Source organism: Monomorium pharaonis, chromosome 11 (genome assembly GCF_013373865.1).
Source record: "Monomorium pharaonis isolate MP-MQ-018 chromosome 11, ASM1337386v2, whole genome shotgun sequence".
In the NCBI taxonomy this organism is placed as follows: domain Eukaryota; kingdom Metazoa; phylum Arthropoda; class Insecta; order Hymenoptera; family Formicidae; genus Monomorium; species Monomorium pharaonis.
In genome coordinates this window covers 4,002,660-4,020,978 of record NC_050477.1, presented here as the reverse complement: position 1 = coordinate 4,020,978, position 18,319 = coordinate 4,002,660, and the positions used below count along the sequence as shown (strand labels likewise).

General features: G+C 46.7%; 1 protein-coding gene across 8 annotated transcripts in view; it reads right to left on the bottom strand.

Annotated features, from left to right (window-relative positions):
• LOC114255720 (DNA N6-methyl adenine demethylase) overlaps positions 1-17,116 on the bottom strand; it is a 36,480-nt gene extending 19,364 nt beyond the window's left edge. The window contains exons 1-2 of one of the 8 annotated variants that reach the window (XM_036293861.1): positions 16,714-17,116; positions 3,469-5,975 (exon numbers count right to left, since the gene is read on the bottom strand). In XM_036293861.1, the coding sequence (XP_036149754.1) occupies positions 3,469-4,581 (1,113 nt within the window). In that variant the 5' untranslated portion in view covers positions 4,582-5,975; positions 16,714-17,116. Of the gene's footprint in view, positions 1-3,468; positions 5,976-11,421; positions 14,828-15,119; positions 16,635-16,666 lie in introns of those variants that run through there. The other 7 variants (XM_036293862.1, XM_036293865.1, XM_036293863.1 and 4 more) reach the window with 7 other exon arrangements.
• Positions 17,117-18,319: the final 1,203 nt, after the last annotated feature.

Genomic DNA, 18,319 nt, shown 5'->3' with positions numbered 1-18,319 from the left:
TTTAAAGCGAACTCGAAAGAATTTTTTTTCTAAGGAAACGGAATAACAGCGCGGCGAGACAAAGAAGGAGGGAAGGAAGGAGAGTGAAATAACGTTCGCCGAATTACATACGCAAATTAAACGCAGATTTCATTATCGATTACGATTAAATTGGAAGGTTGAGGGGAATCGACGCTTGCCGCATCATCGCGAGTGATCACGCCGGATAAATCTAGCTGCTTTCGACGACGTCCCGTGGCGTTACGTTGACAAAGAGAGAGAGAGAGAGAGAGAGAGAGAGAGAGAGGAGAGAGAGAGAGAGAGAGAGAGAGAGGAGAGATAGAGAGAGAGAGAGAGAGAGAGAGAGAGAGAGAGAGAGAGAGAGAGAGGAGAGAGGAGAGAGAGAGAGGAAAAAAAGAAAGAAAGAAGAATCAAAGGCTGATGCGCAGCATTTGGTCTTTTTTTTTTAATGCTCGTGCTGCCGTCGCGGCACGAGTCCGCCGCATTATTTTGCCATGACGAGGAGCGAACGGGTTGATTGGCCTGCTGTCAGATAACCCTGAGCGGCCGAGAATTGTATCCGGTTATCGCGTGGTTATCGCTTTAAGCGAATAACGCAAAAAGCATTGGTAATGCACTCCGCGGGACGAGACGCGAGAGTTCGCTCGCTCGCACTGCGAGTAACCAAAAACCCCACGTCGCGTCCGCGCACGAAACGGATCCCCTTTCTCCTCCCGCTTGCACACCCCTCGTCACCCCGCCATTCTCCCGTCTGCCTTCTCTCTCTCTCTCTCTCTCTCTCTCTCTCTCTCTCTTTCTCTTTCTGGCTGGCTTTGACGGGCTTCCGTTGTTTCGATTTATCGAAAAACCGGAACCGAGACGCCACTTCGCCGCACGCATTTATTTTCGTCCTTCGTGAAAGACAATTCGCAGCTGCGGAGTATACACGCGTAATAACGACCTCCATCTGTTTGCGCCTGGAAAATGAATCGAATTCATCGCGCCAAGCAGCGCGAGACATCACAATACAGCATAATCCGAAAATAAAGCTTAGAAGTACGTGACACATGACGAAACAGTTACCTACCGTGCGAGTACGCGCGGGTAAACGAAAATCCCCGTTTTTCTGCGTGTGCGTATATTCTTATCCGTTATCCGAGAGAGAAGTGAGTATAAAGAGAGCGGGTACGAGGATGCTCCGAAGAGACACGCGTTAGGTCAATGATCCATCGTGTTTATGAGAAATCGGGTCAAAACAAGGAGGAAGGCGATAAAAATCAGACCGGCAGCCAAGGGGAAGGGTGGATACGGCGGCCTCTCGACAGCAGGTGTGCGATGAACTCACCAAGGGCAGAGAGGGCTCCTTTCTCGTGGGCGAAAAGAAAGACAAGAGCCGGGGACGGCCGTTTCTTCCCTTGGGATAAAGAGAGCGTTATAAGTCCTGCGGGGGGAAGGGGGGCGCGGAATTGTTGTGACGGGCGGGCGCGCCTGTACGCAGAGCGGTCTTCGACTTTTGCCGATCTATCATCCCCTTTCTTTTCGACGGCGGCGGCGGTCCCGCGCGACTTTCGGCATCGTCGCCAGAAATAGTCGCCGGAAATCTGACACGCCGGCAGATAGAAGAAAGATCGGGCTTCTGGAATTGACTCCGGGAAATATGATCTGAAGATCCGAAATTCTTCCCAGAACCTGGAGAACTCGTCGGGGGAGAAACTTCACTTTTCGCCCCCCCCCCGCATCGTAGATCGGGGAAATATATATACCTTAAACAATAAACGCCGATTAGATTAGTGGCGCGCTATCGGAAGGCAGTGAGAGCGCATCGATCGGCGGAATACTGTAATTGATAAATAGCGGAATATGCTATATCAGCGGCGGACCTCGTATTGGCGGCGTCGCCGCCGGGGCGAGACGTGCGGCGCGACGCGCGTGTCGCCGGCAAACAACACGCCTGTTTCTGAACGAGAAACGAAGCAGTTCGATACGCGATTATTATGACCCGCGGTGAGCCTTGAACTTGCCCTACGATAAGCGAGGCCGCTTTACGAGCCCGTTGTTGCTGCGCGCCTCGCCTTCCCGTGGCATCGGACGACGGGCGTTCGCGGTACAATCACCGCGCTTGATGTGTACATATATACTATATAACGCCGCGCGTTCTTGGACCACTAATCTCGAATCAAAACAGAAACATCGCGGCGATGAGATTTACCGACGCAAATTGCGTTCATGTTGCGCACGTGATCGAAATGATGAAGTACCGACTTGCAAAGAGTTCGATTTTTCTTTTTTAATTTATCGCAGCTGCGGCACCTCGAAAGATCAATTGCGTTCGAAACGTATGTAACGCAGGAAACGACGTAGACGAGATATAGATTTAGATTTCCTATCACGCGTCTATCGGTATAGCAACTTCTACCTCCTCGGCAATTTCTATTCTGATCAAACGTCGGATTATAGGTAGTTCCACGCCATCCCCGGTTGTACGGTATAACAGCTGAACAGCCAGTTCAACCCCCCTATTCAATGTCGCTGCAATAATAAACCACCGCGGTTATCTGTATTTCTGTATTTCCCTCAGGGATTCGTGGCACATTCCAGCATCGAGGCCAAGTTCAAACTATATATACATGCATATAAGTATAAACGCGTACAGCCAAATAAAAAAAATTTCTCCAATGGTTTTTTTGCCTGTCCTTTCTTACCACTAGGCGTTATGCGTGTCTACCGGGATTTTGCGGAATCAATCGTCGAGAAAAATTGGGTTCGCGTGTCTACCCCATTTCGGAGAGCTGACTATTCTTACATTTAACGCAACAGAATTCTAGCGAAATAACGTAAAAAAATAATATTCCGAGTTCGTCAAAAAGTAACGTAGTTTATAAAATAAATTGTAAGGATTGTGATGCATCCTACGTCAAATCAGAAGGCAATTAAAAACAAGAATAAACAGAAACGTATGAATGCAAACGCCAACTCAGTAATTATTGACGCAGGATGCATCACAATCGCGGTTTTAAATATTAAATACCAAAAGAAATTTTAATAAAAAATTGACATCTACTTATTAAAAAAAGGGAGGGATCTTCATCTCTTTAAACAGGTATTGATTCATAAACAAGAAACTTATTTACCTTTTTATCAAGAAGTAAAAAATAATTCCATATTATAATTATTTGTCATTCGTATTGGAAATAGTGACATAGCGGTTTCGTTCATATAATTTATATTAATACTCCTTATTATACTTGTTATTATATTTCATGCTTTACGTTTTGAAAGGTAAAAAATTAAATGTATCTCTGGGAGGCTTCAAAGCAACATTCTTTGTTCTAGCCTTTCCTGTTGCTAGTACACTCTCTGTAACTTTCTTTCTCTATTGTATTCTATCTGTTTGTACAAGCAATAAAGTCCTATTATTATTATTATTATTATTATTATTATTAAATAAATGCCACGATGTTAATAAAATAATTAATTTGAACAACTCACCTTCTTCTCCGTGAGCTTTTCGCATCTCCTCATCTTGCAGATCTGATGGCTCTTGTCGTTCCTGCACGGCGCGCAGTCCCCACAGTTGTCCTTGCGCTGGCAGCCTATGCACTCGCCGCATCTCTTCCGCTTCTTCTTCGCCGGCTTGTCGCCAAGGCCACCGTCACCGTCGCCGTCGGTCATACCCCCGCCGAGATGGTGCACGCCGCGATTCGCCGTGGACGAGACGGCGGCGACCTGGCCGGAACTTTCTACGTTGCCGGTACCGGCACCGCCACCACCGCCGCCGCCGCCCCCGCCACCGCCGCCGTCTTCCGACTCCATTGAACCAGCGCGGATTTTTCTGCGCTCCTTTTTACGGCCGTCGATGCCGATCGGTCGTGAGGTCGGCGAGGAGTCCAGCACGGTCGACATTGGGTTTTGGAAATTCGCGTGATGCAATTGCGGATAATCGGGCTTCACTACCGCCAGTACCGTGTGATGCGGATGAGCTGGCGCGTACGTTTGAACCGGGTTGCTGCCCAGAAGCTGTATGTGACGCTCGTCGAGCATCTGCTGCTGCAGAGTCGGGACCTCCCGGGCCTGTACTGGCGCCGGTACCAGGGGATAGCCGACCGATCCGCGATGTGGATGCGGCGTCGGGAGCGGTGTCCCAAGGGTGTGGAAGCTCGGTAGGCCCACGGCCGACGGGTGCGTAACCGGCGGCGAATGCGAAATTGATGCCGGCGATAGCGGCGTCAACGACGTCAGTTGAGGTTCAGATTCGCTCGGAGCGGTGAACTGGCTCGCGAAACTGGGCAATCCCTCCGGACCACCGCCCTTGGACTCCCAGGGTCTGTACTGGCTCGCCGGAACCACGTCGATTAGCCGGCCGGTCAGGCCCTCGTAGTAGTCCCAGGCCATCAGGTTCGCCCCGATGTCCTGGGCGTGAAGCGTTGTAAGTGTCGTCGAGGTGTCCATCGTGTTCTCGCCGGCGAAGCTGCTGAAGGGCGGCAGATGCCGCGCCGACAGGTCACCGGTGCCGACCGTGCCGGGTGAGGTCGCGACCGCCGCCGGAGGGCTCGTCGGAACCCTCTCGGTGGCGACGACCTCCTTCGTCACCTCGGCGCTCATCTTCCCCGCCACGTCATCGCGACTTTAACTCCGCCACCCCTCTCTCGTTTATGACTTTCGCGTCTCCACTTGGTACGGCGGTTCTGTTCCTGCAACCTCGCGAGGATCGCGCTAGCGGTCCTCCTCGATGCTCGTTGACTCTTTTGAATCCAAAAGAGCTTGAGATTATCTGGTCTTCTTCGAGCGGATAATCAACGAAATTCTTGTACGTGACATTGGCGTCTTTCTCGATCGGCTCTGATCGCACTCTGATTCTCGAGTGCGAGATAATTTGTCGAGTCAGATCTTAAAGGTTCGGTGACTGTGAATTGGTATCCACGCGCAAATATCCTTATCTCGGAATATATTCCAGTTGCACTTGTCTGGAAATGACCCGTACCTTTCGGTCGCACGTAATCTTCCGGGAAATTGTCTATTTCTCGATTTACGTTCGTTTCGGTTTCTCGTTCTTTCTCTCACCTTTCGTTCTCTCTCTCTCTCTCTCTCTCTATCTCTCTCTTCGCTTCTGTCTATCTATATCTTTAACTCTGTGTCGTTTTGTACTCAACAGGTTTAGGCTACGAACTGAAGTAGATCGGTTGCTCTGGGAGTGTTCAAGCGAATCCGATTGATTTCTCCCTTTGTCTGCTTCTTCTTCCTTTCGCTTGGCGAAAATCTGTCACGTGACGCGTCCAGTTTACAAAAATGCACTTATATTTTATGGCTATTTCTATAAACCTCTACAAAATTGTATGCCGGCTCGCTTAATTAATCTGGCTCTGACGAAGGAAACGGTGCGTGTCTCACTATTATTTCACTTGACGAGAGATTATCAATATTCGATGAATGATTAGTAGAAAAAAAATGGTAGATTCTTTGGTTTACGGTCTCCTGTTCTCGCACTGTGTTACTCGGTCGTTCTCTCCTTCTTCGTTCCTTCCCTTTTTAATTTAAATGTTGTACGTTTGCACTTGATCGCGTTTATTCTTATGAAATTTAACACTGCATGTGCCTAAAAGATTATTTCTTTTATACTCCAAGATAAAATAAATCTTACTCTATTGTACTCTATCCTCTCTCGCTCTTTCTCTCTCTCTCTGTTACAACAATCACTTTCACTTTGCTTTCTTTCTCAATTTGGCACTGGCGGACTTGTTTATTTATTTGTTTGTTTTTTTAATCTGTTTCTTGTCTTCCTCCTTTAGTTAGATATATTTTGTACACTTATAAGCTAATATAGCTCTATCTTTTTGTCTTCTTCTGAACCTAAGCTCTTGGAATATCTTCCTTTTTTGTGTGTTCCTTCTTTAAATCGATATAAACATACTAATTACATATTTCTTTCGCGTTTCGTAAGAAAATAGAAATCACTTGAGGTTAATGTGGCTTGTTAGAAGGCGGTTGATTTGTACGATCTGAAACAGGAAACAGAGGGATTTGTCTGTCAGATATTAGTGCTGTTTCTTCTGGGTATAGCGGGAGGGTGAATAATTTCCCCGGTACGATAAAACGATTGCTCGATCGGTGACCGAGCTCCAATTGATTCACAAAGCGCGACTTATACTGTACGTTATATCGAGGGTGGAAAAAAAAATGAACAAAAAATAGAGCGGCAAGCGCGGATCAGCGAATACGTTATACATCACGTGAGCGGGAGCGCGCGCACGTGACGCGGGACTATGCGAGAATGTGTCACAGACGTTGCTTATAACGTGACCATCGCTAAGCCAAGGCTACTATTACGTTCGGCGTTGGTATTCGCACACCGACTCGTACGCTCGCTTTGATACTCGCGTACGTTGTCGCCTAGCCGTTTCATTCACCGTTGCTTAGAGGTCCGACGGCTTTGAACTCGTCGCGTCGCCTTTCCCGAGTGGAGCAACTCGATCGAAGACGGAAGAAGAGACGAAACGTGTCGCTCTTGGCAAAGACTTTTCGATATAAAAAAAAATTGATAGTTGAAAAAAATTTTTGAAAAAGTTTACAAGAACGAAAAAGGACTTTTGACTGGCGTGATAAATTTGTCAAAGACAAATGTTTAGACCGTTGAAATCGATGCAGACTTTGCCGTTAAAGTCTAAATACTTGTTCGCAGTCGCGAGAGTTTCGTCGCCGTCGTTAAAATCGGGCTGCTAGCCCTTCGCGAAATATCGATCGATGTTTATTCTCTCGTTCTCTCGCTGCTTCTCTTTCTTCTATCCGTCTCCTCTCTCCCGCGCTCTTCTCTCTTCCTCTCACTCACTCACTCACTCACTCACTTACTCATTCTCTCATACATACACATACACGCACACGCGTACGGCTCAAACTCTGCCACAGGGTGGCGAAAACGGCACGGACTCACATTCACTCACGTGAAATTTTATCTCGGATAAATAATTTTTTGCATAAACAAAAAAAATGAGAGACCAAGGCAAAATTACGAAATCATTACATATCACGATTAGTCCGTTCGACGCTACAGGCGGGGCGGAGATTTGTCGAAAGTAGATTCGCGTCCCCGTTTCGCTACCCTATATGTAGCCCAGGTAACATGCGCGTGCGGCTGTGTAAGCGGCTGGCTTTCGCGAAGCACGCAGATACATAGGCGGCGATAGCTCCCGCTATGTAGCGGTCGCTTTTCCATCCTCCATCCCCGCGCCGTCCCGTTTTCCGCCCTCAAACTCTAATAGCTTTACAGCTGTGACCGCCCGATGCTTTCGCTATCGCAGGAAACTTGCACTGTCGTTTGGCCAGCCACTTTCGCTCGCGGCCCGACCTTGCCGGAGATGCCACCGCTATGTACTTCGCGCGCTGCACGCGAGTGATACCGTTTACTTTGCACGCGCGCGCGCGCGCGCGCGCACACGCATGTTTGTTAACACGCAGATTTGAAACTTTATTTCGAATTCAGTGTTAATTGTTACGCTTGAATGTCTATTTTTTTTCAACGTTTTACTTTGCAATCTTGTAAAGCTTGTTCAGCTTTACTTAAGCATTCGTTCCCGTGATCGATATACACGCTCGCGCAAACGTAAATTATATTTTACGCAACTTAATTATGAATTCGTGATTAATGAGGCATGCTGTTTATCCAGATCCCGATGATTGAACTGAATGGATGTATTTTGTAGGAAGACCCTTCAGAGGGTCTCTCGTCTCAACAAATGAACTTTCCTAATGTCCATAAATCTTGGTCTACATTGAATATCGCGAACTTTAGTCTTTAAAGGTCGCGAATCTCGACGTGCCGATAGTGCGCGCATAAATTCTGGATAGCAGCGTGTTATTCTTTGTTCAAACTAACAGCTTTATACAAGTTGAGTTACGAGATAAAGATAAACTTAAGACATTCGCCTTTTCCGTAAACCTTCGCAGTTACCAAAAAAATTGTAAGATAAACAATACAATAATAAATATAAAGTAACGCTTATTAAAGTTAAAGGACTATTTACAATTAAAAAAATAAAGAAAAATATACTATTATTAAATATAGTATTGGGGCTGTAAGAATACAACGCGGTAATTGGTGCGTAATAATTATTTGTTCTTATTAATTAATGTTTAATACATGTAAAAATTCTAATACAATTAAAAAATCTGCATTTTAAGTCATTATCAATGGAAAAAATCATAAATATAGAAACATAACAAAAGAGTTGACGGAATTAAAATATATGATGTATTTATAAGCCGAGCGATCGAAATTGGTGATTCCCTTTAAAGTTTCTGATTTCATCTCAGTTGATCCATCGAATGGATCAAACTATAAATTTAGTTGTGAGAATTATAATTAAATGCTCAGAGAGCGAGAAAAAATTAATTAGACTTACTGGGTGCTTACAAATTCAACACGTTCTTACAATTTGCCTCGTCACAGAGTAATAAATTAATGTGATTGTAAAACATGTTCGAAAGAGTTTGCAATCAATTGGTTTATTAGAATATGAACCGACGTTATAATATTGCGATGTCAGTCGTTTGAAAATCCAAACACAAATGAACGTTGTGTCGCCGCAAGTACATACGGATGGGATAAATAACAGAGAGTGAATATTTGTATATGCATGTGTGTAAGAATATGTACAGATATTATATATCGCTTATTATTGATGTATAGGTATGGTCGAGAAACTCAGTATCTGTTTGCAAGTTTATAATGTATTTTTGCGTATTATTACGCGTAGCATTTTGGATGTTAATCTTTTATAAAGGTTTCTTTCAACTGTACTCGAAACGCGTCCGGATTTTTAAATTGTTTTACAATTTTTACATGTATTAAACATTAATTAATAAGAACAAATAATTATACACAAATTACGCATCAATTACCGCATTGTAGTCTTACAGCTCCAATAATGTAGTATATTTTTTGTTTTGTAAGGTAAAAATGTCTTGACTTTTTATCGACGTTTAAAAATCCAATCATTTTTTATATGTTTAACATTTCAAATGAATCATCAATATTTAATTTATTTGGAAACTAGAAAAAAGGTTAAATTTGTGATTAACCGGAATGATAAGAGCGAAAAGGTTTCTTATTTTACGCGTAGAAATAATTTGACACCCGTTAGCGACTATGTCCGGCACTTTCGTCGAATCGAGTGTAGTCGGTGCAGACCGACAAAAATTCAATCTCACCGTTGCCCACTACAGGGTGATTTAAAAGAATGCACATCAATCGTTGGATTTTTATCGTGATTCCTTTGTTTCCTTATAATGAACATTGATTCAAGACTCAAGATTAATTAATTATTTAAGTGAATAATTATGATTTGTCGATTCATGCTCTAAAATAAACGGCACCTACTGCGATAAAGAAAGGTTCTCTTTTTCATAAATTTAAGTTGCGTAATTTCTTTCAAATTTTGTTTCGAGGAAGAAAGGATTTCAATTTTAACGATTTTAAATTCGGGATTATATCGAGCGTTTTGGGTGAGACTTTTAACAAAGCAAATAAAATTCCTTCGCTGCATAGAATGTAGGCATTGAGGGACACCTTTTTTGGGACTCCGTACAGTCGGGTTAGAGAACCGAGTCGTTTGCGGATTCTTTCGTTCGCGGCGAAGCGCAGGACGAACGCAAGTTCCGAGAAGCGCATATAAACCAGCTGCCATAGGAGACCCGGAGATTCCACACGCTTGGAATTAATATTAGCCGTGCGTCGCTAACGCAAACGTTGCCGGGAAAAATCGCATTCGCACCTCGATTTTGCAATAATTTGCGATAACATTCCATGCGAATCGACGGAAGGAATTGATTCTGACGCGCCCCTGAAAGAACCGATTCCAAATTGCGTTGAGTAACTTTTTAACCTGCACATTTTTTAATTCTCTCTCTCTCTCTCTCTCTCTTTACGCTTTAGACTATAAAACGCATAATAAAATTCATATGTACATACAAAAAATACAAGACAAAGAAACGTATCAAATTAAAGATACCGCGACTGTTTGCAAAAGTTGGGTCGCATGATACTTTAGTTGCTAACTTCGAGCTAGTTTATGAGAACACAAGCGCATATCGTGCTGTTTCGTTGCGCATCGAGAAGAAAAAGGGAAGTAAAACAAACTGCGCGCCATTTTTGCCGGGGCGTAATGCCGAAATTAGCGCGATGAACATCGCGAGAAAACGGATTAACGCAAGCACGGGGAAAGAAAAGACGTACCCTACTAAAAACTTTGATTTGAATTTCTCGGGGCATTCGGAAGCAATCGCTTCTTTATCTCCGCTGCGAAAGGTCGAGTCGAGGAAAATCGCTGTTACTCGGAAAAGTGGTGCTCTTCAATGAACCAACTAATCGATCTCGAGGGAAAAAACGGGAACGAATAAATTGCGAGAATCTTGAAGAATCTGCAAACTTTTGGTTTTTCGTTCGAAAGCAGCGCCGCCAAATTTGAAGATCAGCCATTGAGCCTCGACTGTGGAGGGGAAGAAAAAAATGACATAGACAAGAACCAATCATGTTAGAGAAACTGAGCGCGCTCGCTGAATTGTAATATGATTGGTTCTTGCCTTTAGTTCTTCAAAACTTGGGCAGGCTGTTCGAAGGTATCGTCGAACGATTTTATCAGCGCGATTCAACGCGTTTGAGACATAATAATTAATATAAAAAAAAAAGAAAAAAAGAAGAGGTGTAGCGGAGGAAACCTCATCCCGACGATTCTCGGTGCAGCGCGGACGTGCGAGCCGCGCGCGTACACGAAGAGAGCCCGGAGTGCGTGTGCGCGTGCACATCCGTGGGACCTTGAATCAAGCGGCCTTTGTCGCGAGAGAGCCGAAGAGCTCGGGCCGGCTCGCGCGCGAGGTCGGCGAAAGTGTACCCGAGGCTCCGCATCCCCGCCTCCCCCTCCCTTAATTTTTTTGCTCGCGGTCGCCGAACGCGCGCGCGCGCGCGCGCGACGCTCATTTTTGCCCTCTTCCTTCTCGCCGGAGCCTTCAAGCCGCTCCGGAACTCCCTGGAGCGACGGAAACGAACGCGAAGGAGATGCGTTTATTATTAGATTTCGAGTCGTCCGATTCCCTTGGAGCCCGCGGACGGCTAATGACGACACGCGGGCAACGCGGGAAGGTGACAATGGGTGGGACGCCGTTGACAGCGACGACGCGGAGAAACGGGAATCGCTCGTCGCAGCACGCGCTCCGGTCCTCTCGTCTTGCCCTCCTTCTATCGCCTCTTCTGTCGTGCCTCGCGCTTCAATGACTCTCAGTCCGCCGCCGAGACAGAAGCTAACGCGGCCTCCGTCTGTCGGAAGGATCCTACCGGTCACGATGCAGTCGCATGGTCTCAGCTTACCATACGAATCGAGTAGTAATCGCGGTCAGTGGGGGAGAGCGGGGGGGAAGGAACAGAGACGGAAGGGATACGCCTTCCGCGTAAATTACTTTTACCAGACTCGAGAGTCCCTCGCGACGGTTCCTGGCCGAACACAGATTTCGTTCTTTCTTTGCTTCCTCCCGCCACCCTCAGGGCCGTTGTCACGACCGCGTGCGGGATCACGTCCGATCGCGAAAACAAAGGGACCGCGCTTCGAACATCGAGGAACCGACCACGCAGGGCGCGGAGGCGGCGGCGAACCCTCCGAAGGGAGGAGGGGGTGGAGGATTCAACCCGGCACTCGGAATCGCCGCCGTCCACTTGGTTGCCAACCGTTGTCGTCACGTCGAGGTCACTTGTTGCTGTACGGTTCCGGCGTTACGGTACCCCGTGGTCAAACTCGCGTCGTCCCCGCGATCTCGCCCTTTCCGCGACACGCGCGGGCGCGCGCGCGCACGCACGCACGCACGCGAAAAAGAGACGCACGCGGAGGGAAATCGGTCGCGGTGAAAATGCGCGTTGTGCGTTTGACGGCGGGCGCGCACGCATACGCGACGCATTCGGCCGCGCACTGATTCGCGCGCGCCAGCGCACGCACGCTCGCTCGCCGGCCGGCCGGCCGGCTACGCGCGCTCCTCGTATGTGTGCACGATATAACGGGTGTCCCGGGCGTTCGCCTCCGGCCCGCGTCTCTCTCCGCGATTAGCGGGGAGAAGGGGGGAGAGAAACGCCGGGGGGGGCGACTCGGACGGTAGCCCTCCCGAGAGTCTCGAACGAGAGAGACATTTCGATGAAATTCGAACCCGATTAGGGTTCGGGTGGTGCGCCAGAAAACAAAAGACGTCCGATATTGCGGCGACGTCGGCGCAGATTGAGCGTGTTCAAAAACGAGGACGCGCCACCCTGTGGATTGCGTGGTGCACATGCGCATACGTGCGTGTTCTCTCTCCCTCTCTCTCTCTCTCTCTTTCTCGTTCTTTCTCGCGCAAGATACCGCAAAGTACGTCGTGACGACGTTACGAGCATCGCGTACGAGAGCCGGTCACACGCTCGTTTACAAACGGCGGTGAGGAGAAGTACTACGACGACGGCGACGGCGACGGCGACGACGACGGCGGCGGCGACGACGACGAGGATGACGACGGTGAGGACGACGACGAGGACGAGAACGACGACGTGGTTGAAGAAGACGACAGCGTACGACACGCATCGTAAAACACGCATATCTGGTTTGGATGCGTAACGGTTCGTGTTATAAGGGTAGGGGGACAAACGAAGGTTCCGCGCGGGGGCTACGCGGGGCGGGGGACGGGCGCAGGGAGGGCGGCAGGAGGGCTTTCGCAGCGTTAAACCCACCCACACAGGCGCGCGATATCGGAAATGATATAAAATTGCGTCGAGCGCGACGCTGATATTTAAATTGGTTCGCTAAACCACGGATTAATGCGCGCAACGACGTCCGAGCCCACGCACAGGCTTCGGAAAAAGAGTGCTGCGTAAAAAAAATATTACACGGTTACAACAACAGACGATCCACAAGCCCTGTGAGACTTCATCCTTCCTTTTTTTTTTAATGAAAAATTCATATCTTTTCTAGCGATAATTACGAATAAAATGTATGACACAATACGCGAATCTCTGCGATTAAACCGTTTAAGAATTGTAAAAGATGTTTCGAAAGATTGAAAATATTGTTCCGAGATATGATTTAATTACTTAGAATTTTATTTACTAGAAGTTGAATCAACAAATCTGCTGGTATTGATATCGATAAATATTTCGTGTCTTATTAATCTTTTAATGCCCAGGTATTGATTTTGTTTGAATAAAATATTTTTTTACAATATCAAGAATTTCACAAGTCGAATAAAATTAATTGTAAAAAATATGATTTTTTTAAATGTACAATAATTATGTATACTCATGTTTATATGTATGCCACAGCTACAGAATTAAGTCGTGATAATGATTATGAAAAGTTAATCTTTAAGATGGCACAGATAAGAAAATGATAAATTATCAATTATTTGCTAAGTGCTTTTTGTAAAGTTTTATGAAAATTGCGAAATCAAACGTCAGTGAAATTGCTTTACAAACGGTCACATAGTGGCTTGTATAATGAAAACATTGTTTTTCAAATTAGCAGATTGGAGAATCTAGATCTATAATGGCTGTGACCCAGAGCTGTCATATGTCTATTACTAATTTTATCCGTTTTAACGATGATTGACTGTCTTTTGATTTCGAATTTTTATCGTGTATTTATTCGATATATATTAATTATTATCGGCTTTTGACCGACAAACACAATCGTGCACTCTTTTAATGTAATCTTCGTTTCCTAGTGGATAATTGAATCGAAAATACTACTTGAATATATTACTTAGTTTTGGCAATTAACGTGAGGCACGTCCATTCTATTTGGATCTGTTACTTGAAAATCTCTAAAATGCGAAAATCACTATATGATGAATACTACACACTGAAGAATGGTTCGAAAATGATTGATAAAAAAGAATGGTTCCTAAATGTATATGAATTATGAAAACTGAACTTTGAATAGATTTAATTTTGTTCCACACCGAAAACTGCATTTGACTCTTATTTATCCGTTCTCCACTTTTTAGTTATTTATCAAGAATTCCTAGATTAATGTTTTATATTGAATGAAATCAATATTATACCGATATATACAAATATTATTAATCAGTATATAACATTTTAGAAGAAGAGCTCAATATAAATATACACAATTATGTTCACTAGGCCTTCAAGAATTAAAATACGTTAGCCTTGATATGTTGTTTCAAAACCAGAATACTCTAGTATGTACATGTTTAATAGAAAAAATGTAAATCTATCGAAACGTACGGGGATGGATTAGAATACGTAAATTGCATAACGGAAAAGATTTATCCATGAAACCTTCGACTTTCGATCTACTTCTCGCTCGCTCGTTTCTCCGATTAGTTCTGCACCGGGAGGAGGAACGAATGATCCTTTCTTTCAATCCGTGCGCTCGAGTCACGAAAAAGAACCATCATAGAAGGTTGACTCGTGGAAGCGGCGCGGGGGTTTCAAAGTTTTCGAACGATTCGACGGACGTCCCGCGCTTCCGAAACACTTTTCGAACGAAGCTTTCCCCGATACTTTTTCCCTCGGTACTTGAGAGCAAATTTGTTGTAACTCGATGTTGCAACTCTCTTCACCGAAAAAAAAAAGTTTGGTAATAATAATCCTAGCCTAATAGTTATTGAGCCTTGGTGAAAATTTCAATTAATTAACGTAATCGAACATTCAATTGAATTATTTTATCAAAGCTCAGTTATCGTCACCAAAATTTTTTTTTTTTTCGGCGGTGTGTGTCTACGAACCGTAGCCGTTCATCCGCACAGATGATCTTTAATTTAAAAAACTGATAACATCACACCGGTTCACAGATACCGTTACCGTTGACAATGACAAATTTTCTATTCTCGCCTTTCGCTGTTGACAGTTGTGACAAATGAAAAACTCTCTGTTTCGCTGCCATTTATCCACGATCGTAATGCTCCACTTGAGAGATGATTTCGATGTCCCGTCAGAACAGCACACGGAAGTCGCAGCGCGCATACTCTTTCCGGTAAACGTAAACATATCGATTCGGAAACTTTACCATTTCATACACGACGCAACGGAGTGACACATCCAACGCGAGCGATTCGAACGCAGAGGACTGCATGCGGGGATTTATTACGGGAGAGGATTTGTACAAAAACGACATTACGGTCGTGATAGTCGCGGGGAGCCAGGGGTCCGTTTGCGCGGTAAAATCCCGCTGAACAAAAACGAAAAAATGCTCGCGCTAAGAACCTGTTTCCCACACACACACACACAACACGCTGCGGTGCGTAAGTCGTCGAGCCTAGGAGGGAGCGGATTATCTCTCTCTTCTTTTTCTCTCTCTCTCTCTCTCTGTCGGGGAGTAAAACGCGCCGGTTGCCGTTGTCCCGTTTCTCACACGTCCCGACGGCGACGCCGACGCCGACGTCGGCGGCACACGAACACGTTCCTCGTTTGGCGCACCGCGAGACTCGTAAAACTTTCGCAGCACGATACGTGCATGCCCTGTTCGAGATACTGCCGTAAACCGCCGCCGGGAAACCAGAGGCGTTGACGGCAAGGCGGCGGCGGCGGCGGCGGCGGCGGCAGTGAGTGGTGGTGGAGGTGGTGGTGGTAGCGATGGTGGTGGTTGCTACGATGCCACTGGCGATGCCTGGTGGTAGCGGCGCGGTAGTGGTGGATGGTTTGCCGTGGCGATGGCGGTCCACGCGAAAGAACTGGTGGTTTCCAAACCAGAAAAAAACGCATCGGCTGGGTCCAACCACGAGCTTCGACTTCCGCGTGATCCCCGATGCCCTCGGGGTTTCTTGATGATGATCCCTCAGAGCAAAAGGGCACTTTCTCTTCGAGCTTTACTTTAATGTGACCCACGGAACAATTTGCTGACCTCTCTCCGAAAGATGACAAACCGAATACCCGGAAATCGGCGGAAGTTGTGATACTTCCTGGTCCAAAATGGTTTCCAATTCATCTTACGGTCGCACTTTGCTTTCCCTTCTCGAGGAAAAATTTTATTTAACCGCCCGTGACACCCCGCACCAGGCTACGACTACTCGTAACTGTCGAAAATTCGGTGTCTGATCGCCACACCTCTAGCACTTCCGAGGAACCGTGTTGTCGCGCACACTCACTGTATTCTTTCTCTCTACTCTTCGCACCACCACCGGTTGCCTTCCCTCTTCCCTTCACAGCTGGCGTGTAACGTCAAAATTAGTTGACGAAAAAAAAAAAGAAAAGAGCGACCCGCGTGCCCTCTCATTATATTTTCCGACGCGCTGTTCGATGTAGGACTACATTTCACGCACTATTTGTGAATGCGTTCCATCAACTGCGGCGGACACACCGAGGGGTTCCTCCGCGTTATCAACCTCTCTCCTCGCGAGTCCACGCTTTTATCTTTCAATTTCAAAACTGAACCGACACTTGTAAACGCGAAGGGAGGTTCGCGTTTTCCGCGATCTCCCGGGAATCCCTTGTTGAACGTTATATTTCCTTTGTCCTTCGCGGGATATCGTGAAACTACCGTATTCCACACACCACCATTCCGGCCGCCTTACTTCCTAATTCTATACGGGCGATTCTCTCCCCTCTCTCCCTGCTCACCCTCTTGCGTTCTCTCTCTCTCTCTCTCTCCTTCTCACGCAGGCACACACATACACACACACACACACACAATATACACTCATGCAAAGACGCACACCTCCCTCATACCGTGTACGCTGGGCGTCGCGCGTTGGACAAGATAGAATATGACGTACCGGCTAGCCGCGTTCACTCAGCTTCGTTCGTCCGCGGAATGAGAGAAACTGTACCTTTGGTTTGGCGGGTACAGTTTGGACTATCCCATACTGGGTATCCCCGCCCCCTGATGGTGATGGTGGTAATAATAGTAGTAGTATTAGTAGTATAGTAGTAAGTCTTTGTCGCTCGCTAAGCTCGCTCGCCTCGCTCGCTCGCACGCCCGTTCACAGCTGCCCGCTCGTTTTCGTCGGCGCGCGTTTCGGCCGCGCTCGGCACTTGTCGGCTGTCATCCCATTCGTGAAACCAGGATTGGCCTCAGGCCTCAGGCCTCAGGACCAGAGCAAGGGGGAAAGGGAGAAGGGAAAGAGAAAATAAAGGAAGATAGAATATGTACATATAGAGAGTGAGAGAGTACGAGGAGGGGTGGAGGGGGATGGCGCGATCTCGTCGGGGATGTACGCCGGGCGGGCTTCGACCGATGCACGTGTGCTACGGGGGTTGACGAGGTGTACGGGGAGGAGTTCGCATGGTCGGTAACCATGATAAAGTAACGCACGCGCAATCGCAACCCCTCGCGGAACGACGAATAAACGCGCGCGCGCGAGCGAGAGAGCAAGTGGGGGGATGTACCCGCTTTCTCCTCTTTTTCGTTTCGGCTGATCTCCCTGAACGATACTCGGACGATGTTCCTTCGGTCGGTCTCCGCGACTTTCGCGGGGTGCATCGCTAAGGGAAAAGTCGCAGATCTGCGCGGGTTGCCTTGAACGGGACCCGAAACGCGCGTTTTCTTCGAAAGAATTTCTCGCGATTAATTTGGAACTTGGCCTCGTCTCAATTAGTTTTCATATAATTACATGAAAAACTCATCAAGTCCGTATTCCATAAATTATTTCACAATTAAGGTACCTACAATATTAATGCGAATCTCTTCCTTATTCTGCAAATCCACGAAATGTTAATATAATCGGTCCTACTCCGTTTTGCTCGTATCCTCATTATAGAATTATACGTTGCAATTCGCGAGCTATTCGGTTCCTTTTCCGGGAGTCATAAAAAAAAAAAAAAAAGAAAAACGGGAGAGCTCGTAAAATGTAGCTAGGCCTCGGGCACTTTCATCCCTCGAGCAACCAATCGTAGCCTTCGCAAAGCCTCCTTTCTCTACCCTTCCTCCCCCCTCCCCCCACCTGTATCTCGAGGGCTAACGATTTATTTCAGCGACCTCTCGGATTCGATATCAACGACTTTTCGGGGCCCCGGGGCGAGACGCAATCCCGGCGTAACCCTTCCCGCGAATTTCTCACCTTCCACCCCCTCGCTCGAGCGCGAGCGATTTCGAAAGCTGGCAAGTCACGCGCAGTAACGCGGGTAACATAACGCGTGTGGATGTGGCAAATGGAGCAGGGATTCGACCCGGCTGTGTTTGGGGGCTGCGGGACACGCCGAAATGTGTTACACGGCGATAATGCTGCCGTATACTTCCCCGGCGTGAAAATCTCGATCTTCGCATCCTCCGCGCGCACCGCTGCCGACTCTCTTCATGGGGGTACAGCGAGATGTTTATCCGAGGTGTTCACGCACGGGAAGGCAGATACGGGCATAATTTTTTTTTTTAACGGATACTGC